The sequence below is a fragment of the Phycodurus eques genome, chromosome 15 (assembly GCF_024500275.1).
Source record: "Phycodurus eques isolate BA_2022a chromosome 15, UOR_Pequ_1.1, whole genome shotgun sequence".
In the NCBI taxonomy this organism is placed as follows: Eukaryota; Metazoa; Chordata; class Actinopteri; order Syngnathiformes; family Syngnathidae; genus Phycodurus; species Phycodurus eques.
Window position 1 is genome coordinate 728,510 of NC_084539.1, and position 24,912 is coordinate 753,421.

A 24,912-nucleotide genomic window follows, 5' to 3' on the forward strand; every position below is an offset into this window, starting at 1 on the left:
TGATGAGGATGGAGCTGCCAGGCAAGAGAGCTCGAGGAAGACCAAAGAGAAGGTTGATGGATGTCGTGAGGGAAGACATGAGGGCAGTTGGTGTTGGAGAGGAGGATGCAGGAGATAGGCTTACATGGAAAAGGATGACGCGCTGTGGCGACTCCTAAAGGGACAAGCCGAAAGGAAAACAAGAAGAAAGAATGTCATGAATACAATTTAAAAAATACTATTCACGAATAAAGTTAATAAATCCCATGGATAAATCAATTTAGACTGTGTGTGTGTGTGTGTGTGATTAAAACTGCCCCTATGTTTAAAACTGTGCCCTCTGAGAAGAAAATAAAAATAAACGCCCCTGCCCCCAGTAAAACATTTCTAGAACCGCCACTGAGCAAGAGCACTGAACGGAGAACGGAAAATGGAAGGGGAGGGGTGGGTTCGAGAAAGAGAAGAGACTGGGTTGTGGTTGCGGCAAGATAGATGCGGATGGTGCAGCGAGGATGCGCAGCAATCCGCAAGAGACCCGTCTCACCTTGTGAAGGGAGCGAGGGGGGGAGGAGGAAACAAAACGCGTGTTTTGCATTTTCGCTTGATTTTGTCACTCCCTCGTATCAAAAAATGGAAACACTCAGAGTGGGTCTCCGGAATGATGTGGTAAGATACGAAGCATTGGATTCGCTGAATGATGTTGACATCCAGGCACGATTGACGTGCATGGAAAATACGATACTATGCCCTTCTAGCTACACTGCTAAGTAAATGTTGAATTCCCATATTCGTTAATGTTTTCCGTCCACGCGGCGATAACCGATAAGCATGCCCTCACAATGACCCACGCTTTTAGTCGGAATGAATTCGACCATTCCGATCTTGCAACGTGTGTCATATTTTGTTTGAATGTTGTGTGCTCGTGGCGCGTTGTCGCTGCTATATTACTATTTGGTGTAATCACGGTGGTTGATATGGTCCATCCTTTCACACATGACATCATCCTCGTAAGAGTTCTAGCCACGGGCAGTGGGCTGTCCATGCAGCGGATTTGCACGAATTCACTGAGAGAGTTTTGTCAAACCAAATCTGTTGACTTTGTAATAATAATTTTAAGCACCAGTAATTTGCATGTCCCAATTCTTGCAGGTCCTTGACAGAAGACATCACAGACTTGTTTGAATAAATGCCTCAAAATCTACATCATGTATAGAAGTAATGATTTTTCAAATGAGAGCAATTAATCGGTCAGCCCTCAAATGTATTATTTTATAGTTTATTTAAATTAACATGTCTGGGCTGCAGTGCACCAAGCAACAGATGCCAAACACGCAGTTCCATAATTTTGCCCACCATGCCAAAAGGCTTCCATTTCTGCTGTAGCCATGTCACATGCATTTATACTGCGGTTTCGCTAACTTTCTCACACAAAGGATCATTTCACCCAGAAGTGTCTCATTTTCCATTTCAGTCCACATCATCGCCATTGTTACCCTCCTACAGCCGTTTGAAGCCATATAAATTCATCATCTCGTCATTATAAAATAACAGAATGACTCCCTGCATTTAATTATTGTTATTGGATCAACAAACTGACAAATCATATTTTGAAATAAGACATCAAGGCAAAAATATTGTCAAGGAAATGTCCTGTTGATTAACAAAAGGATTTCTAACAAAATAATTTGGTTATAACATTACGTTCCGTCACATAATATTGAGTTTAAAAATGAAATTGCAGGATCATTTGCAACCAAAATTAAAAGAACAAATGTATTCAGTAAAAACCGCGACGAAACAAATGCAACTTATTAATGCTTTAATGGCAGCAAATAACTTGTTCTTCACTGGTCTTGTTTGCTAAATGTGGAATGATGCACAATCAATGGTTCACTGGTAACGTGGGATTATTGTTTCAATATCAGTCAGAAATCACAGACAATTACGGTAACATACAGTAATTATGAGATTTCTGAGAACATACGTGTAGGTTTATTCTGTATTATTGGCCAGTATTTTCTAAATGCTGGTTTCGCTCAGCCTCAACTTGTGGACAAAAGCACAAAAGCATAAAAAAATACCAGTGTCCTTGTGAAAACCATGTTAAAATTGGGCTTTACATGATTTTTGGGGCAGATCACCGATCAGCAAGTTTAAAAAACTTGCTCACCGATCCGATAACAAGATGGAGGAATGTGTCTATTTAAATGACCTATTCATTTACTGTATATACTTGTGTACTTAATTGCTCCAAAAAATTATAGTTACAATAAATAATGTATCTTTGTTCCTCTATTTATGCCAGTGAGCCATAGTGAGAAACAGAACAAATGGTCTTTTATTACAACCCCAATTACAATAAAGTTGCGACGTTTCACGCTTCATAATGCGCCACACATTTTCAATGGAAGACAGGTCTGGACTGCAGGCAGGCCAGTCGAGTACTCGTGCTCTTTTACTACGAAGCCACGCTGTTGTAACACATGCAGAATGTGGTTTGGCATTGTCTTGCTGAAATAAGCAGGGGCGTCCATAAAAAAGACGTTGCTTGGATGGCAGCTTATGTTTCTCCAAAACATGTACCTTTCAGCATTAATGGTGCTTTCACAGATGTGTAAGTTACCCATGCCATTGGCACTAACACAGCCCCATACCATCACAGATGCTAGCTTTTGAACTTTACGTCCATAACAGTCCGGATGCTTCTTTTCCTCTTTGGCCCGGAGGACACGACGTCCACAATTTCCAAAAACAATTTGAAATGTGTACTCGTCGGACCACAGAACACATTTCCACTTTGCGTCAGCCCATCTTAGATGAGCTCAGGCCCAGAGAAGCCGGTGGCGTTTCTGAGTGTTGTTGATAAATGGCTTTTGCTTTGCATAGTAGAGTTTCAAGTTGCACTTACGGATGTAGCGCCGAACTGTATACTGACATTGGTTTTCTGAAGTGTTCCTGAGCCCATGTGGTGATATCCTTTACACATTGATGTCGGTTTTTGATGCAGTGCCGCCTGAGGGATCGAAGGTCACGGGCATTCAATGTTGGTTTTCGGCCTTGTCGCTTTCATGCAGTGATTTCTCCAGATTCTCTGAACCTTTTGATGATATTATGGACCGTAGATGATGAAATCCCTAAATTCCTTACAATTGTACGTTGAGGAACATTGTCCTTAAACTGTTCGACTATTTTCTCACGTACTTGTTCACAAAGAGATGAACCTCGCCCCATATTTGCTTGTGAATGACTGAGGAATTCAGGGAAGGTCCTTTTATACCCAATCATGGCACCCACCTGTTCACCTGTGGGATGTTTTAAACAGGTGTTTGATGAGCATTCCTCAACTTTCTCAGTCTTTTTTGCCACTTCACCCAGCTTTTTTGGAACGTGTTCATAAAATTTTAAGTTAATGATTATTTGCTAAAAACAATAAAGTTTAGAAGTTTGAACATTACATATATTGTCTTTGTAGTGTATTTAATTAAATATAGATCCCAACTTTATTGGAATTGGGGTTGTAGAAAATACAGTAATTAATGTATCCACTTTTTGTGACATTTTTGTTTGTTGGTGTATCGTGAGATTTTTCAATTGTAAAATATGTTCCTTGGCTCCATAAAGGTTGGAAATCACTCCTCTAGTTAGATTGTGCATTCTAATGAGTCAGGTCAAACCAACATTACATGACAGAAATAATAGGTGCAAACTTATTGTAATTAAATTACTTTATTTTTGATTAAATGACTTCACCCACACCGAAACTTTAGAGCATGATTCAACAGAATGGCGGCATGTTTACATCCAACCGTTCGTGCTACCACTAGCTTGCTAGGCTACATAACATTTTATTGCCTGCTTGTGAGCCGTATCGTATTAAAAGTACGTGAACATACCACAAGCAAGCCTTAAACGAACGTCCTCTCCTGTCCTGAGCACCGGTGAACACCAACACACGTTTTTCCCCATTTTGTCTTTATAATACAGTCGGCTCGCACCACTCTTGTTGTCGTCGTTACGGTAATGAGCGTATCTGGTCGCATTTGAGTTGGCAAGATGAAGCCCAATGATTGTAAAAAACAGGATGCGGTGGTATCACAATACAAGATTTTATTGCAGTAGTCTCTGACAGTGCAATCGTGAAAGAATGTCTTCTAGCCTGATCCGGGCATTACGTGTTGCCTGTGTCCGACGTGTTGTCTGTCCCACATCGCCGACAGTTTTTTTGTTTTTTTTCTCCATTGGCCGTCAGATATTTACAGTACTACGTCAAAAGACACGCGACAAGGCTAAAAATAAACTAACTCTTGCATTCAGGTATACTGTGCATGCGGCGACGTGGAGTAAAATGTCTTTTGTGGAGCAGGTCAATGACGTCATTGATTGGATCGGCGAATTATGACATTAAAGCCGATCAGCCGATCAGCATAAAATGCTAAATATCGGCAGATACCAATCAGCCCAATAAAATCGTTGTAAAGTCTAGTTAAAATGATCCCCATTCAAACAGTATTTGTGCAACAGCGCTATATTATTTGCACATGTAGGACATTTGGATACCCGGTACAACAAGAATCATCCATGCAACCATTTTCTGAGCCGCTTCTCCTCACTAGGGTCGCAGGCATGCTGGAGCCTATCCCAGCTGTCATCGGGCAGGAGGCGTGGTACACCCTGAACTGGTTGCCAGCCAATCGCAGGGCACATAGAATCAAACAACCATTCGCACTCACACTCATGCCTACGGGCAATTTAGAGTCTCCAATTAATGCATGTTTTTGGGATGTGGGAGGAAACCGGAGTGCCCGGAGAAAACCCACGCAGGCACGGGGAGAGCATGCAAACTCCACACAGGCAGGGCCGGGGATTGAACCCAGGTCCTGAGAACTGTGAGGCTGACGCTCTAATCAGTCGTCCACCGTGCCGCCCAACAAGAATCAACAACAACTATCTATTCTTTCTATCCAAGTAAATGTCATAGCACAAAGAAATTTAAGCCCTGTGAACGTGTTCTTTCTCTGACTGACTATGTTGAATACAGAATACACCAAACCCAATAAAAATATAGCTGCATGAATATCAGTGTTTCAGTGAAAGTGATGTATTAGTTCTGCGAAAGGAGGCATTTGTTCAGTGTTCACTGCCAACGGTACGAAGCTGCAGTGCACCACTGTCTATTCATTCCCTTAGAAAATACTCACCATAAAAACAGTGCTCTCTCAAAATGCTTACTGACCTGAAGTAAATCACTGTATCTCCACTGAAGGAGTGACATCAGTGAGATGGAAAGTGTTTTATATACTGTATTGTAGTAACTAGTATCCATCCATCCATCCATCCATCCATTTTCTACCGCTTATCCGGGTCGGGTCGCGGGGGCAGTAGCTTTAGCAGGGACGCCCAGACTTCCCTCTCCCCAGCCACTTCATCCAGCTCTTCCGGGGGGATCCCGAGGCGTTCCCAGGCCAGCCGAAGGACGTAGTCTCTCCAGCGTGTCCTGGGTCGTCCCGGGGTCTCCTCCCGGTGGGACGTGCCCGGAAAACCTCACCAGGGAGGCGTCCGGGAGGCATTCGAATCAGATGCCCGAGCCACCTCATCTGGCTCCTCTCAATGCGGAGGAGCAGCGGCTCTACTCTGAGATCCTCCCGGATGACCGAGCTTCTCCCCCTATCTCCAAGGGAGAGCTCGGACACCCTGCGGAGGAAACTCATTTCGTCCGCTTGTATCCGGGATCTCGTTCTTTCGGTCACGACCCACAGCTCATGACCATAGGTGAGGGTAGGAACAAAGATCGACCGGTAAATTGAGAGCTTCGCCTTTCGGCTTAGCTCCTTCTTTACCACAACGGACCGATACAAAGTCCGAATCACTGCAGACGCTGCACCGATCCGCCTGTCGATCTCACGTTCCATTCTTGCCTCACTCGTGAACAAGACCCCAAGATACTTGAACTCCTCCACTTGGGGCAGGATCTCATCCCCGACCTGGAGAGGGCATGCCACCCTTTTCCGACTGAGGACCATGGTCTCAGATTTGGAGGTGCTGATTCTCATCCCAGCCGCTTCACACTCGGCTGCGAACTGCTCCAGTGAGAGTTGGAGCTCACGGCTTGATGAAACCAACAGAACCACATCATCAGCAAAAAGCAGAGATGCAACACTGAGGCCACCAAACCGGACCCCCTCTACGCCTTGGCTGCGCCTAGAAATTCTGTCCATAAAAGTTATGAACAGAATCGGCGACAAAGGGCACCCTTGGCGGAGTCCAACCCTCACCGGGAACAAGTCCGACTTACTGCCGGATATGCGGAACAAACTCTGACTCCGGTCGTACAGGGACCGAACAGCCCGTATCAGGGGGTTCGGTACCCCATACTCCTGAAGCACCCTCCACAGGACTCCCCGAGGGACACGGTCGAACGCCTTCTCCAAGTCCACAAAACACATGTAGACTGGTTGGGGGAACTCCCATGCACCCTCGAGGACCCTGCCGAGGGTGTAGAGCTGGTCCACTGTTCCACGGCCAGGACGAAAACCACACTGCTCCTCCTGAATCTGAGATTCGACTTCCCGATGGACCCTCCTCTCCAGCACCCCTGAATAGACCTTACCAGGGAGGCTGAGCAGTGTGATCCCCCTGTAGTTGGAACACACCCTCCGGTCCCCCTTCTTAAAAAGGGGGACCACCACCCCAGTCTGCCAATCCTGAGGCACTGTCCCCAATGTCCACACGATGTTACAGAGGCGTATCAACCAGGACAGCCCCACAACATCCAGAGCCTTTAGGAACTCCGGGCAAATCTCGGTTTGAGGTTACCGAGGTTTTAACTACCTCGGTAACCTCAAACCCAGAGATAGGAGAGCCCGCCTCAAAGAACCCACACTCTGCTTCCTCATGGGAGGGCGTGTCGGTGGAATTGAGGAGGTCTTCGAAGTATTCTCCCCACCGACTCACAACGTCCCGAGTCGAGGTCAGCAGCGCCCCATCCCCACTATACACAGTGTTGGTGGTGCACTGCTTTCCTCTCCTGAGACGTCGGGTGGTGGACCAGAATTTCCTCGAAGCCGTCCGGAAGTCTTTCTCCATGGCCTCACCGAACTTCTCCCATACCCGAGTTTTTGCTTCAGCGACCACCAGAGCTGCATTCCGCTTGGTCAGCCGGTACCCATCAGCTACCTCAGGAGTCCCACAGGCCAAAAAGGCCCAATAGGACTCCTTCTTCAGCTTGACAGCATCCCTCACCGTTGGTGTCCACCAACGGGTTCGGGGATTGCCGCCACGACAGGCACCGACCACCTTACGGCCACAGCTCCGGTCGGCCGCCTCAGCAATGGAGGCGTGGAACATGGTCCACTTGGACTCGATGTCCCCAGCCTCCCCCGGAACATGAGCAAAGTTCTGTCAGAGGTGGGAGTTGAAACTCCTTCTGACATGGGATTCTGCCAGACGTTCCCAGCAGACCCTCACAATACGTTTGGGCCTGCCACGTCGGACCGGCATCTTCCCCCACCATCGGAGCCAACTCACCACCAGGTGGTGATCAGTTGACAGCTCCGCCCCTCTCTTCACCCGAGTGTCCAAGACATGTGGCCGCAAGTCCGATGACACGACCACAAAGTCGATCATCGAACTGCGACCTAGGGTGTCCTGGTGCCAAGTGCACGTGTGGACACCCTTATGCTTGAACATGGTGTTCGTTATGGACAATCCATGACGAGCACAGAAGTCCAATAACAGAACACCGCTCGGGTTCTGATCGGGGGGGCCGTTCCTCCCAATCACGCCCTTCCAGGTCTCACTGTCATTGCCCACGTGAGCATTGAAGTCCCCCAACAGAACAATGGAGTCCCCAGGGGGAGCGCTCTCCAGCACCCCCTCCAAGGACTCCAAAAAGGGTGGGTACTCTGAACTGCTGTTTGGTGCATAGGCACAAACAACAGTCAGGACCCGTCCCCCCACCCGAGGGCGGAGGGAGGCTAGTGCCGAGCCGGGGGGCAGTAAATACTTACCACACCTGCTCGGCGCCTCTCACCGTGGGCAACTCCAGAGTGGAAGAGAGTCCAACCCCTCTCGAGAGGACTTGTACCAGAGCCCAAGCTGTGTGTGGAGGCGAGTCCGACTATATCTAGTCGGAACTTCTCGACCTCACACACCAGCTCGGGCTCCTTCCCTGCCAGAGAGGTGACATTCCACGTCCCTAGAGCCAGCTTCTGTAGCCGGGGATCGGATCGCCAAGGTCCCCGCCTTCGGCCGCCGCCCAGCTCACACTGCACCCGACCCCTATGGCCCCTCCCACAGGTGGTGAGCCCATGGGAAGGGGGACCCACGTTACCCTTTCAGGCTGTGCCCGGCCGGGCCCCATGGGTGCAGGCCTGGCTACCAGGCGCTCGCCTTCGAGCCCCACCACCAGGCCTGGCTCCAGTGGGGGGCCCCGGTGACCCGCGTCCGGGCAAGGGAAAACGAAGTCCATTGTTTGTTGTCATCATTAGGGGTCTTTGAGCCGTGCTTTGTCTGGTCCCTCACCTAGGACCTGTTTGTCATGGGTGACCCTGCCAGGGGCATAAAGCCCCAGACAACTTAGCTCCTAGGATCACTGGGACACACAAACCCCTCCACCACGACAAGGTGACGGCTCAAGGAGGGGGTAACTAGTATCTAATTTAGCAAAATGTCTTTGTTACTTGGTGTCCAAAATGAATTTTCATGATTTGCAGCATGTTTTCTGAAGATGCAAATTACATTTTTGTATATATATACATATATTCCTTATATATATTCCCTATATATATTCCTATATATATATTCCTTAAATTGGGTACGGAAAGTATTCCTTAAATGTTTCACTCTGTTATATTGCAGCCATTTGCTAAAAATCATTTAAGTTAATTTTTTTTCCCTCATTAACGTACACAGAGCCCCTCATATTGACAGAAAAAAAACGGAATTGTTGAAATTTTTGCAGATTTATTAAAAAAGAAAAACTGAAATATCACACAGCCATAAGTGTTCAGACCCTTTGCTGTAACACTCATATATTTAACTGGGGTGCTGTCCATTTCTTCTGATCATCCTTGAGATGGTTCTACACTTTCATTGGAGTCCAGTTGTGTTTGATTATACTGATTGAACTTGATTAGGAAAGCCACACACTTGTCTAAATAAGACCTTACAGCTCAGAGTGCACGTCAGAGCAAATGAGACAAATGACAAATTTCAATCAGGTTTCCTAACTCATCACAGTACAGAATCTCCTCTTATCAGAGTGCTAAATGATATAAGGTTGAATACTGACTCGGGAAAGGTGTCAATTCTGGTCTTGTTGGACCTCAGTGCGGCTTTTAATACGGTAGATCATAATATACTGCTAAAAGGTTGGAAACGTAGGCAGGACTAAATGGAACAATCCTTAAATGGTTCAGGTCCTACCTGGATGAAAGGAGTTATTTTGTAACCATTGGAAGTGTTCAATCTCATCGAATGGCTATGGGGTCCCTCAAGGCTCAGTTCTTGGACCCCTCTTGTTCAGCCCGTATACGCTACCCTTGGTTTAAATTCTTTAGCACTTTAATTTTGACTATCATAGTTATCCAGATGACACACAGTTATATCTAGCAGTGTCTCCACGTGACTGCAGTTCAGTTGAGGTGTTGTGTCACTGTCTAAAACAGATAAATAATTGGATGAGCCAAAATTGTCTTCAATTAAACCACAATAAAACTGAGATAATTGTTTTTGGCAATAAAAAGAAGAGGATTGCTGTTAGTAAAATACTTGGAGTCCCTCTCTTTAAAAACCAAAGACCAAGTCCGAATCCTCAGTGTTCTGACAGATTCCAACCTGACTTTCAAATTAATTACTAAAACTGGGTTCTACCATCTGAAGAATATATCCAGAGTGAAGGTTTGCATGTGTCAAGCAGACCAGGAGAAGCTCATCCATGCTTTTATCTCAAGTAGACTTGACTATTGTAATGGTTTTCTGACTGGACTCCCTAAAAAGAGCATTAAACAGCTGCAGCTCATTCAGAATGCTGCAGCTCGGGTTCTGACCAGAACAAAGAGATCAGAACATATTACTCCAATTCTCAGTTCTTTACACTGGCTTCCAGTCAGCTTGAGAATATATTTTAAAGTTCTGCTACTGGTCTATAAATCACTAAATGGTTTAGGTCCTGAATACATGAATGAAATGCTAATGGCATATAAAGCCAGTAGGGCTCTGAGATTGACAGACTCAGCTCAAATAGTGGACCACAGAGTCCAAAGCAAACATGGTGAAGCCGCATTTAGCTATTATGCTGCACACAAATGGAATAAGTTGCCAACAAAATTGACCAAGTGTGCATGTTTTTAAGTCCAGGTTAACAACTCTTCTTTTTTCCCCATGCTTTTAAGAGCATTTCCACTTTTAAATGATATTTCTTGCACTACGCTGTTTTAATTATAGTTTTATTTAGTTTTTTATCTTTGTTTTGAATGTTTATATGCTGGTTTTTTTTCTTTGTTTTTAAATGCTTTCAATCATGTAAAGCACATTGAGTTACATTGTGTATGAAATGCGCTCTATAAATAAATTTGCTTTGTTTTGCTTTGGTTTGAAGCCACTCCTTCGTTAATTTTGCTGTGTACTTAGGGTCATTGTCTTGTTGGAAGGCCCAACCAACAGTTGGAGGGCTGCAGTGATGGTTGACTTTCTAGAACTTTCTCCCATCTCCTGACTGCATCTCTGGAGCTCAGCCACAGTGATCTTTGGGTTCTTCTTTACCTCTCTCACCAAGGCTCTTCTCCCCCGACTGCTGAGTTTGGCCAGACGGCCATTCTCGGAAGGGTTCTGGTTGTCCCAAACGCCTTCCATTTAAGGATTATGAAGGCCACTGTGCTCTTAGGAACCTTAAGTGCAGCAAACATTTTTTTGTAACCTTGGCCAGATCTGTGCCTTGCCACAATTCTGTCTCTGAGCTCTTCAGGCAGTTCCTTTGACCTCATGATTCTCATTTGCTCTGAAGTGCACTGTGAGCTGTAAGGTCTTATATCGACAGGTGTGTGGCTTTCCTAATCAAGTCCAATCCGTATTCCACAGCCGGAATCCAATGAAGGTTTAGAACCATGTCAAGGTTGATCAGAAGAAATGGACAGCACCCGAGTTAAATATATAAGTGTCACAACAAAGGGTCTGAATACTTATGGCTATGTGATATTTCAGGTTTTCTTTTTTAATAAATCTGTACAAATGTCCACAATTCTTTTTATTTTTTCTGTCAATATTGGGTGGCTGCAATATAACAAGGAGTGAAAAATTTAAGGGGGTCTGAATACTTTCCGTACCCACTGTTTATATAGCCATCCATCTATCCATCCATTTTCTGAGTACACCTTGAACTGGTTGCCAGCCAATCGCAAGTATTCGCACTCACATTCAGACCTACGGGCAATTTAGAGTCTACAATTAACCGATCATGCATGTTTTTGGGATGTGGAAGGAAACTGGAGTGCCCGGAGAAAACTGATGAAAACTGATGTCTGTCTGTTTGTCTACTGGGCCAGATGGGATCTTTCCCCACACACAACACAAATGCCACATTGCTAATATTAGTGTTCTCAACAACCACATAAAATAGAAACATTCATTACAAGGATTAAAGAGGATGTGTTCGTGACAATGCAAAGCTGGAAACTGGTCTCGTTATCTTAGATCCAATAATTAATATTTTATCCCACTGTTTTGCAACCACAAAATATTCATAGGATGGAAAAGTAACATTAAGAGCGGTCTACCTCCCATTGGGCCCCCGGGGAGGGAGGGATGGCACCACCCCCTTTCGGCTGGGCATAAAGTCTCCTTTGTTGGCTGGCTTTCGCTCGCTTGAACACCTTGCCGAAGACTGGATAGGCCAGGAAGCCTCAGCTATCACCACAAGGTGGCGAGGACACATCAGACCTTTCCCCGCTGAAGGGCACCCTCCCAGCTCCCTGAGCTATCCTTGCGGGTTCCTGGGCAGCTCACGGGCAAGCTCCGTTGGGAAGGGAACGGGCGGCACAAGTCTGCTCTGAGCATATTGCGACTTGCGCCACCCCGGGCTCTGGCCGCCCTGCACTTGGAACTCTTTTTATTATTTGTTTTTCTTCCTCCTCCTTCCGTCAACTCCACCTCTTCCCCATACGGACTGGACCGGCCAAACATTCGGGAGATCAACCAGCCTGCCTAAATCGTGTTCCACGTAGTCCAATTTGCGGTCTACAAAAGTACAGATTGGTGCATATTTGGCTTTAAACTAACGAGAACAGGAAACCCCAGCTCTATGCATTGTCACTTGTCTTTCCACCCTCACTTCACATGTCCAGCCTCCTTCTACCAATGTTTGTCTGTCCTTTGTTTTGCTTTTCCTGCATTGTTCTCCTGTAGATTCCCCTGTTAGATTTTTTTAAAAATTCTATAAAAATCCACTATCTGTATCATTTGTGTGTTTGGATTCAACAAAAGACCTCTGGTTATCGAGAACTCTTATCTAATTCCTGTAGCAACCTTCAGATGACGAGACATAGAGGTTTTTCGTCACTTTTTCCTGGAGTTTTACACATCTAAAAAGAGACGTGGTGCCCCTTTTTAAGATAAAACAATTAGATTTTAACGCCTAAACTTAAAATCACGCTAAACTGGAAGTAACGCAGAAGTCGCTTTCGGCTTATTCTTTTCTCCTAAATAAAATTTCTCCTAAATTAATTAGATTTTATATACGCTATATATATATATATATATATATATATATATATATATATATATATATATCCATCCATCCATTTTCTGAGCCGCTTCTCCTCACTCGGGTCGCAGGCGTGCTGGAGCCTATCCCAGCTATCATCGGGCAGGAAGCGGGGTACACCCTGAACTGGTCGCCAGCCAATCGCGGGGCACATACGAACAAACAATCATTCGCACGCACAGTCACACCTATGGGCTATTTAGAGTCTTCAATTAATGCATGTTTTTGGGATGTGGGAGGAAACCGGAGTGCCCGGAGAAAACCCCGGGTCCTCAGAACTGTGAGGCTGACGCTCTAACCAGTCGGCCACCGTGCCACATATATATATATATATATATATATATATATATATATATATATATATATATATATATATATATATACTGGGTGATTGAAAACTCCCTATTTTTAAGTACTTGTAATTTATTTATATTTATATTTATTTATATTATTAAGTACTTGTAATTTATTTCTGGACTATAATTCTTACAATAAATGAATATGAGAAGAAAGTGTATTGCACGGAGTTTTATTTAAAATTCGATATGGGCGCCAGCAATAGCCACCAGTTTCTCAAGCTGCCTGGGAACCGCATTGACTGATTTCACAAGGAACTCTTGTGGGATGAAATACATAACTTCTCATATTCGCCCTTCAAGTTCTTCCAAAGTCGTTGGTTTGGTAGAATAGATTTGCTCCTTTAATCATGGAACATACACAAAAACATTTAGAAAAATATCACAACATAAATAAATTATAAGTATTTTAAAATAGAGGTACTTTTCAGTCACCCTGTATAAATATCCATACACTATATACCTGTATATATAATAGTTTTCTCCTATTGCTTAATATGCCTTTTCCATGAAAACTAACACCAAATGCATCTTAGTGTCTTCAGAGTTCCTTATTTTGGTTCCTTTACAAACAGTCCTTTGTCACTCAAGCTGTCTTTACCTTTAATTCCATGGGAGAGAGCCTCTTTATGTTGTTGCAATTAGACTAGAGGATCTGTGAGCTGAAGTGGAGTTAGCTGACATTTTTTTCCATCTAGAAAATGTTTCAGATGGTGGTGGTCTAACTGACTGGATGCCAATTAACTACAATTAGGAGACAGAGAGAGGGAGGAGCCAAGAGAGGATTTTATGTATTAGTATTCAAAGTACATGTATTAACAAAAGTCAATTCCTATTATTGTGTTATACATGTTGCATTGTATTTTATATAAAGGTTAAAAAAATGAGTCCGAGGTCCATTTTTGGTTATTTTAGTACTCACTATACGGGGCTGGTTTACTCCAGAAAAAAATGCATACTGCATGGTGAATGCAATGAGTTATCTTCCCCTAGAAATGAGTAGACTAGAATATGTTTGTTTTATTAATCCAGTGCATTCCTCGTTTGCTGTGGTGGCCCAACATTTAAATAACCTTTGTCAGATTTTATGGTTTTGTCACTCTTTCCCAAAAAGTGTTGTACTTCTGTGTTATAGAAATTGCGTTAAAATGTAGGCTACAAAAGCGTTACATTTATCTTGCCTGGCCAGTAGCTCAGCACCCCTAAAGACTCACCCCTGGCTTGTGCTATGTTAGCTGTTGACGTTTACTGAGTCGTAATGACGAGCTTAGCTAGCGGTTGTTGTGTTAACTTGCAATGGCCAAGGTGTCCTTGCAGCATCTAATTCTTCCACAGGCACAGTTTTATTTTAAAATCTGTACGCTGCTCACTGCAGCGTACATGTCTGTGATGATGCGCCCCCGCCCCTGGAGATAGAGGTTCAGTGCTTCGAGATGGCTCGAAAAAAGAAAGGCCAGCTCACAGAATCCTTTTCTCCCAGAGCTCTGCTGTGTCCTTGACTGACATATTTCTCACGCAGCTCGAAACATCTGTTAAGTACTTTTCCATGGCTTAACCATCTCACCTGTGTGATAAGGCCCATCTGCGTATTCGTATCGCACACTCCTCCAAGAAAGACTTAAACTGCCGATGATTCAGACCTTTGGCTCTTATGCAGTTAACTACTTGTGTTACTGTGGTCATAACATGTTCCATCTTTATGGCTTTGCCACACAGTGATTCCTGATGTATGATGCAGTGATAAACAGTTAGCTCACCTTCACCGTGCCCACCAGTCCACTCTTTTTACCGCACATCGCTGGCGCACCAGCTGTCGTTAATCTCACGAGTTTATCCCACGGCACCTTCTTTTCAGTTACACATTTGGAAACCTCCTCAAAGATGTTCTCTCCTGTGGTTATGCCATGCATTGATTTTAATCCCAATAGCTCCTCCGTAACACACAGATTTGAGTCCACTCCACGGATGAAGACTGACAGCTGAGCAGTATCAGATGCGTCACTGCGCTCATCCACAGCAAGGAAGAATGCAATGAAATATTTTCCCTTTTCCATCTGCTGGTCATACAGATTGGTTAGCACGATCAGCTGCTGTGTTTCTGCTCAGGCTCACGTTTGAAAATGCTTGCTTTTTCTCTGGGCACACAAGGTCACAAACTTTCATCATGCACTTTTTCAGAAACTCTCCCTCATCAAAGGGCTGGGCTGATTTTGCGATCTCTGCTGCCACAATATAACTAACTAACAATATAACAACTTCTTTTCATCTCCTGTACTTTCTGGCTCCTTTGAGTCATGTCCAAGTCCTTCTACTTGTCATGGTGTGTCGTTCCATGTCGTCTAATCTTGTTCTCCTTAGTTATAGCCACGTTGACAGCAGATGTTACAGATATTCTGCCTCCCACCTGTTCAGAAAGCTCCTGTTTTCTGCCATTCGTTTCGCCATTTTTGGGAAGGGGTAGCACGGTGACAGTTGTAGCGTGATATGACTACTGTCACAGAGGGTGTTTATGGGTCATGTCCTGATTGACGTGCCAAAAACAACAGCAGAGCATTATGGGATTTGTAGTATTAGCAGTGAATGCGGCTGTATAATACCAGCGGGCCAGCTCTAGTAATCATTTGGTATTGCCTCGCGGGCCAAATATAATTACACTGCGGGCCAAATTTGGCTCACGGGCCAGAGTTTGACACATATGCTCTAAAGTCTCATGGGAGCTTGGTGTAAGTTTTTTTTTTTTTAAATACTTTCAAGCGGCTTGTGGCCACTCTCAACAAGGATGTATTTTCCATAAACATATTGATGGAATTTTTCACAGCTGCAAACAATAGCAAGTAACTATTTTCCAATTTGTGCATACCTGCTCTGCAGTCTGTAAGTGGGCTTGATCTGTAAACGACTCAAATCCGGCACTCGAATCCGTGTCCTCTGACTCCAAAGCCCAAGTCCTTACATACTGAGCTACTACAATCCCAACTCCTGACCAACGTTTTGTAATTTGGCTGAGAATGTTCACAAAAAAATCATGTCTTGGAAACCTTTGTTTTACTTTTGAGTACATCCACGCGCTCTCGATTATTTTATTTTTTTCGTTCATCTTTGGAGACATTACACGACTCACTTACACGAGGGAAGACTTGCTAACCATCAAGGAGGCTACTCCGGACTTTCCTTCACCAAGTTTTGCAAATCCGCTCAGTTTACTTTCCCTGAGTTACTCACCGGAGCAGCGACCGCAGTCTTTGGCGCATGGAGATGGAGGCGGCGCCACAGAAGGAAGCCAGGTGAAGCTCCGCAAAAGAGGATACAGATTGCCGTTTCCGCCGATCCACCTCGCAAATCTACGCTCTCTACCCAACAAAATGGACGAGCTTCATCTTCTGATAAAGACCAGTAAAGACTTTGGATGTTCCGCCGCCATGTGCTATATGGAGACTTGGCTTTGTGAGGCTGTCCCCGATGGCGCCGTCATGCTTTCCGGCTTCCATCTTCACAGGGCAGACCGCAATATGGAATCATCGGGGAAAACAATATGCTTCTATATAAACGAAAAATGGTGTACGGACTTCACGGAGCTCAGCACACACCGCAGCCCGCATTTAGAGTCGTTGTTTTGGAACTGTAAACCATTCTACTCGCCTTGTGAGTTCACATCATTCATTCTCGCTTGTGTCTACATTTCGCCTCAAGCTAACACGAACTGCTAGTGCTCGCCGAAGAAGTAAACAAAATTGAAAAAAACCACCCGAACTCGCCCCTCATTATTTTCGGGGACTTTAACAAAGCTAAACTCAACCATGAACTTCCTAAATACAAGCAGCACATTGACGCTAAATAACACTTACCGTGCCAAACCTCGTGCAGCACTGGGCTCATCTGATCACTGCTTAATTCACTTAATACTGACATACAGACAAGAACTTAAATGCGTGAAGCCTACGGTGAAAACTGTGAAAAAGTAAACCAATGAAGCAAAGATAGAACTTCAAAGCTGTCTTGACTGCACAGACTCGAGTGTCTTTGAAAATTCAGATGGATGAATATACAGACAGTCACATGCTATATTAGTTTCTGTGAAGATGTGTATGTACCAACGAAGTCATTTCGCACATTCAATAACAACAAGCTGTGGTTCACTGCCAAAGTTAAGCAACTTCGCCAAGCTAAGAAAGGCGCATATCAGAGCGGGCACAGGGCCACACCCACCCAGCCACACCACCGACCACAATCACACCTGACTTCTCCGTTAATCATCCATGAACAGGATGTGAGACGCATAAAAAAAATTAACAAAGCGGCAGGCCCAGACCATGTGTCACCATCCTGCCTCAAAGTCTGCGCAGACCAGCTCACTCCAGTCTTCAAACAGATTTTCAATAGATCTCTGGAACTGTGCGAAGTACCATCCTGTGTCAAACGCTCCACCATCATTCCAGTCCCCAAGAAACCTACAATCTCGGGTTTAAATGACTACAGGCCTGTCGCCTTGACACCTGTGGTCATGAAGTCCTTTGAACGTCTCGTGCTGGACCACCTCAAGAGCGTCACAGGTCCCCTGCTGGGCCCCCTGCAGTTTGCCTACCGAGCGAACAGGTCTGCAGATGATGCAGTCAACATGGGACTGCATTTCATCCTAGAACACCTCGACAGTGCAGGGACCTACGCGAGGATCCTGTTCATGGACTTTAGCTCAGCGTTCAACACCATCATCCCTAAACACCATTCCTCCAAGCTTCACCAGCTCAGCTGTCTCACCTGCCATCTGATAGTGGATTTACAGCTTCCTGACAGGCAGGACACAGCAGGTGAGGCTGGGGGAGACCACCTCATCCACATGTAGCATCAGCACTGGGGCACCCCAAAGTTGTGTCTTCTCTCCGCTGCTCTTCTCTCTACACGAACGACTGCACCTCAATGCACCCGGCTGTCAAACTCCTGAAGTTTGCAGATGACAGATGCCTCATCAAAGACGGTGAAGAGTCTGCATATCGACAGGATTTGGAGCGGCTGGAGCTGTGGTGCGGCCGACACAACCTGGAGTTCAACACGCTCAAGACTGTAGAGATGATCGTGGACTTCAGGAGGCATCCTTCGCCACAGCTGCCCCTGTCCAGCTACCTTGTGTCAACCGTTGAGACCTTCAAGTTCCTGGGAATTACAGTCTTTCAGGACCTGAAGTGGGCGATCAACATCAACTCCGTCCTCAAAAAGGCCCAGCAGAGGATATACTTAATGCGGTTTCTGAGGAAGCACAGCCTGCCACAGGAGCTGTTGAGGCAGTTCTACACAGCAGTCATCGAATCAGTCCTGTGTTCTTCCATCACTGTCTGGTTTGGCGCTGCTTCAAAAAAGGACAAACCCCGACTGCAACGGACAATCAAAACTGCTGAAAAAATTGTCGGTACCCCCCTACCAACCCTTGAGGACTTGCACGCTGCCAGAACTAAGACAAGAGCATGCAAAATCCTCTCGCACCCTCCACATCCCGGTCACCAGCTCTTCCAGCTCCTTCCCTCAGTTAGGCGCTACCGATCAATGCAAACTAGAAGTAGCAGACATTCCAACAGCTTCTTCCCTCTTGCAATCAACTTCTTAAACAGCTAACCTACAATTCCATTGCAACATGCTGCCAATTATTTTGTCTTTAGTTTGTTGTTACATTTCTGTCGGGCCAATTATACATTACTCGTGCACTCACTGTAGTAGTCTCGCTGGACTACCTGCATATCTGTTGTTGATCAATACTGGCCACTAATGCCAGAGTAACATCTTCCCCACTTGCACACTGACTCAGGAGTATCTGCAACATATGCACAATCAATATTGTCCCAGATTATCGCGCTACTCTTCACTTAAACTCCATACACTCCTTGAAGTCTCGGTGCCCTTTGCACAATGGTCATTGCACCGGACTATTGCTATATTAGACATTCAAACTGTTCTAAGTGCTAGAGGACTCGGCATCTTTTTTCACAATTGTCAAAAAAAAATACAAAAAAAAAATTGTGCCGGCATTACCAGATAACGAGCAACCCTTTATTGCTCAGTGACTGTTTTTCTCAATGTCTTTATGTCTCAAAAGTGTTCTCTGTCAATGGACTGTCTAATGTCGTACTAGAGCGGCTCCAACAACTGGAGACAAATTCCTCGTGTGTTTTTTGGACATACTTGGCAAATAAAGATGATTCTGATTGCAGTACAGGAGGAACCCTCAAATATACTTTCCAAAAGTAAACCTAAATGGTCAATTAAAAATAATTAAAATAGTCCTTTCAATTACCCAAATCAGAAAATGTATTCTCAGAATATCCTGAGGAAAGACTGCGATAGAAATAAAGACCAGAACATTTTAAACATTTCAGTGTGATTTAAAAAAACATTGTTCTCATGATACCGCTGAGTCTATTTTGTCCTCGTTCAGACAGTTCAAATAAACTAGCCTTGCTCTGAAAAGAACTGTTGACACAAACATTATCCCATGGTATTACCTTGAGTCAAAATGCATGTTTTTCATCAAAGTATCACCTTAAGGCAAAACCCGTTGCATAGTATGTGATGCTGTAGGCAAGAAGTGCTTGTGTTATAAGGTTTTGCTGTACAATATGCACAGAACAATTTGCTGTCCTCAGTGCCTCCATCTCTTATTCATTCATTCATTCTACTTCCGTTCCGCTTATCCTCACTAGGGACGCGGGCGTGCTGGAGCAATCTTCGCGCGAGAGTCAGGGTACACCCTGAACTGGTCGCCAGCCAATCGCATAGAAACAAACAACCATTCGTGCACACATTCACACCTAAGGGAGTGTCAATTTAGAGTCCTCAATCAAATTCCATGCATGTTTTTTGGGATGTGGGAGGAAACCAGAGTGCCCGGAGAAAACCCACGCAGGCACGGGGAGAACATGCAAACTCCACACAGGCGGACTGTGAGGCAGATGTGCCAACCGTGCCTCCCTCCATCTTTTAAAAAGAGCAAAAACTTTTCATCCAGCAGGGGTGCCGCCAGGGATATGGGGCCCAGAGAAAAAGATAATTACTTTGGGCCCCAGCACTTCAATGCTACAAACTGGAAATACAATTTTTTTTACGGCACCTTGTTAGTCATGGACTTTTGAGCAATGGACCAAGCAATGCAGTCTTGCTTCTTCCATCAATGTCAGTAGTCAAACATTTTTGTGCGCTGACATCACTCAATGCATCTCGTGCATCAGAATTATCAGGAATAAAGAATTGGCGCTCTGAGGAAAGTTTAGCGTAGCCTGGAGTGCAAAAATAGAAAAGTGCAATTAAATGCATATTTTAAAGGTATTTATATAATGAACTACTCAAAGTTAACATGTTAAGGTCCCTTTCATTTTTATACATCTTTGGGGGTTTGTGTTGCTAACCCATATTCATCTATCCATCTAAATTACCGGTTTTATGAAACTGATGTAAATGCTCACATTTAATTGGTAATTCGCTTCGTTTGTAAGTTTGTTTGTCTTTCAAAACATTTTTATGGCAACTAGTCTTGGTTCAGGAATTCCATTGGAACAGATACGTTACAATATTTATTCATCATTCATGAATTTTTGATAAAAATCTGAATTGTTACTTTTTTTTGTTTATCTTTTAGGGAACATCAACAATCATTGAGTTTAATGGAGAAAACTAAAGGAGTCCTTTTAAGATGACACTCACCGAACCACTTGACTTATTGGTATCAAGTGTGCATCGAGACATAAAGGTTATCCCCATTTCTTCACTCTCCAAATCCTTGCAACTCTCCAAAGAATGTAATTCTTTAAATTGCAGCACACTGGAAGACATTACGAGCAAAGTCAAGAAGCAACACTGCCGTACCTTTGATTATAACTCACTGGAGTACCCAAATCATCATAAATACTCAATGTATTCCCCATACAATAAGAAGACGGATAGGCATGGAGCTAATCTAAATATTGTCTGGAATGCCCTGGGCCACCAGCAGAGGTACCGCTTTTCTGCTCCAGACATTTTCAATTATAGGTTAACATCTCAACCAACGGAAACACATATGGACAGTGAGCCTGCTGTTCCTGAGCATAAACGAAGGGCTCGGTCAAAAAGTGCACCCCGAATCCAAACCAGTCTCACCCCTATATCATCGGAGTCCTCATCCTCAGGGAGGAAGGGAAGGGAGTCCCGACGGACTGTTGTAGAATCTCACTGGAGACATGATATATCACCACGTAAGGAGTCCTCCTATGCAGCAAATAAAACACATTTACATGAAATACATCCTGCTGGACTTCATCCTCAAATTAGTGATAACAATAGATATTATTCACCCCGTTACGTGGCTAATACCTATGAGGAGGCATTGCTGGATAAACCAGCAACCAGCCCTCATGTCAGATGTCGGGTAGACATTAAACCAAATGATTCAGCATTACATCATACTGGACAGAAACAGCCTACTCCTCAAATGGACATCCCCTGGCAGAGACACCACAATTTCGGGAGTAGGAGCCTGACTGTCCCCCGCCATTTCTCCTATTCCAGAGCACCAACTCCTACTGATTCAGTGGGTACAGAGAGTAGACAAGCTTCTCAAAATTCCTGCAGTCTGCCAAATAAGTACAAATACCAAATGGAGGTCCCTTTTGAAAGGATGTCTTCTTCTGGGTATGATATGGAAAACAGAAGTCATTCCAGTCCTAACATGCCAATCCAAATATTTTATGATGATGATCCTGGTAGATATGTTACCACTGCTCCTCCTCAGCCAAGTTCTTATTTTCATGATCAACATAACACAGGACAAACCTCCAAAGTGCAATATGTACATGAACAAAGAGGTCGACTGGTGCATGCTATGGGTACAAGGCCTTATTACAGTGAAATGGAGCCCTATCCATACACCTTACAGGCCGGGTATCCAAAATCCCATACAGCAAATGAGCCAGGGCCATATATCATACAACCACAACCAACTAGAATATTTTATGGAGATGACCCAAGGACTTATCAAATTCAGACTGCTCCTCCAAGGTTTTATTATTCACATGACATGCACGCCATGCCACCACTGCACCATGTCCCAGCAAGGGCCCATTATACAGACAGCCAAAAAAATGTGAGAATCATTCAGGCACAGACAGATGACTGGTGCAGTTCATATGCTTCTGGATATTCCTCTAATCCGGTAACTTATGTGTCCCAAGTCACTCCAACCAAAGTCCAACAAGAAGCTGTATTAATGCCTTGGTATTCTAACCCTTCTGCAGAAACTCAAAGAATTGGCACAGATTCTAAAGCATACTCCAGATCATTAGATGATATCATCACGTCACATACAGGGAGGGAACAACCCCGTTCTGTTCAACGGCATCAGAGCTATAATGATCTAGATCCAAGGAAACCTGTCGGAGCCTCAGTTGACAAACCACAGCCAGTGGTAGTCAATCTCTCCACTTCACCAAGACGTTATGCAGCTTTATCAATGTCTGATAACTCCTTGATTGACCAAAGTCCTCCACCGACATTAAAGAACACAACTAGCAAACAGTGGTTAGTAACTCCTGAAATTACAATCACTGATAATGACTTTCGGACTGGGAATCTTAGGAAGGCTGAAGGAAAGTCTGCCAGTTGGGATATTCTGGACTCTAGAGGCACTGAAGATCAAGAAATTACAGCCTCAACCAAAGAAAAGCCACATGACAACTCTCTTCAGCAAAGTCTTGAACAACTTGATGAGCTGCTGGCTGATCTTGTGACCGACTACAAACCGCACACTCGAAGGGCAAGTGAGGATATACTAGATCAGCTAAAGAAGCTAATTGATGAGGAAGAGGCAGTATCTCTGTCAAGGAAGAACTCAGAGGCTGTTGCAGAAGAACCACCACCTCTTGACAAGCAGCCAACCTCAGTAAGATTAAACCCTGATTCATTTCAAGATATGGATGGGGCAAGTGATGCAATGATGGGTGCAGATGAGTGCTCCCCAGATCAGAGCCCAGATGAAGATGATACAATGATGTGTTCAAACAACAAATGCCGGAGAACTGAAACTCTGTTCAATGCTTGCCTTTACTTTAAATCCTGCCACAGCTGCTACACATATTACTGCTCTCGCAACTGCCGAAGAGAAGACTGGGACATTCATAAAGAGAGTTGTGTTTATGGTAGAATTGGCAGCTCATGTCGACATATCATCAAACATTGTCGTGAGACTATTGAAGTCCACAAAGCCTTCTCCCGTCTTGCCAAAGTTGGTTACCTTTCTCGAGGTAAAGGCGTACTCTTCCTTGGTTTCCCAAACACTGTGTCATCCAGTAACTTTTTGCAGGCAGGCCTGGATAGTCTACCTATGTCACCTACGTACTTGTCCCTAAGAGAGCTTGAAAGTTTCAAAGACAACCTCGGTGAGTACTGTAAAGAGTTGCAAGAAGCTGGAAATGAGTATGACCCGAATGAATGTTTTATCTTGAATGTATCCATTGCTGTCGGTGAACAGCTGCCTGATGGGCCTTCACCAAGGAACCAAGCTCCAGCAGTCAGAAAATATGCAAAAGTTGCTCTGGCTTCTTTTAGCCCTGACAGAAAGATCCACAAAAAACAGGGTGAGATGGAAACCCTGATCCTAACTCCACCACCAGGAACAGCAGATATTGACAAAGAGGGAGAAGAAGGCAGGAAGGCCAGAGAAATCTGTTTTATCAATATACAACGAGAGTTAAGGATCCGAGGAGTATTCTTACGCCATGAATATCCACAAGTTTATCAGCAGCTCTGTGAGTTTGTGGAAAATAACCTAAGATTTACCCCCACCACGATTTATCCGATTGATAAGAGGACAGGTAAACAGTTTATGTGCATGATTATGGCTGCCTCTGAGCCAAGGACCTTGGACTGGGTAGGGACTCCACATCTTCTTGATGACATCATTTAAAAGCAAAAATGTGTTTGGAGCACACAACCTATACTGTACATTTATTTATTTTGTTATTTTGTCATTATAATTCTTAACAGAATATTGTACTGTACATTATTTTTAACATACAGAACATAGTTTTTATCCTTGTGATTTATCTGTATATTGGCTGCTTACTGTTACATATACAACATACAGTACTTCCTTCACAAGGAATGTCCCAATATTTGATGATGTATTATCGAAAAAAAATATTCATTATTATGTTCTTGACTTCAAAGACAATTCTATGCAAAGCTGATATATATTAATAATTATTATATCATATTATCCAGCCATTTTTTTTATACCGCTTGTCTTCATTAGGGTCAGGGGTGAGCTAGAGCCTACCCCAGCCGAAATTGGGCACACCCCGGACTGGTCACCAACCAATCGGCGGGCACATATAAGCACACAACCGTTCACACCCATACCTTTGGACAAATTAGTCTTTAATTAACCTACTATCCATGTTTTGGGAATGCAGGAGGAAGCATGGGAGACATTTACCTATATAAAACCAAGGCGGCATAAAATAATTGCTAAATTAGTTTTTTTTTTTCTTTACCATTATTGATTTAATGATATGAAAATGACCTACAGTATATTACCGGTATATTAACAGAATTGATAGTAGTAGTTTACTCGCCCAACTTTGATGCAGGAAGCGTGGGTTTTATTCCCACTTAGTGACAATGGGAATGTGAATAGTTATCTATGTATCTTGGAATGTGTGTTCCCTGTTGTTTGACAGGCCACCAGTCTAGGTTGTACTCAGCCTTTCACTCGAACTCATTACATTTAATTATAAGTTCCCTATCTTGTTTATTGCTTAGAGAATGTTCTCCAGTGTTGTAATAGTTTTGTTTTATTGAAGCAAT

At 44.1% G+C, this 24,912-nt stretch overlaps 1 protein-coding gene across 1 annotated transcript; it reads left to right on the plus strand.

Annotated features, from left to right (window-relative positions):
• Positions 1–514: 514 nt before the first annotated feature.
• ajm1 (apical junction component 1 homolog) lies at positions 515–24,554 on the plus strand. Its single transcript, XM_061698815.1, has 2 exons — positions 515–645; positions 20,711–24,554. Exon 2 carries the CDS (start codon positions 20,765–20,767, stop codon positions 24,008–24,010), a length of 3,246 nt encoding a protein of 1,081 aa, XP_061554799.1. The 5' UTR covers positions 515–645; positions 20,711–20,764; the 3' UTR covers positions 24,011–24,554.
• Positions 24,555–24,912: the final 358 nt, after the last annotated feature.

Coding starts and splice junctions, on each gene's coding strand:
- ajm1 (XM_061698815.1), top strand. CDS start 20,765: ATGACACTCACCGAACCACTTGACTTATTGGTATCAAGTGTGCATCGA.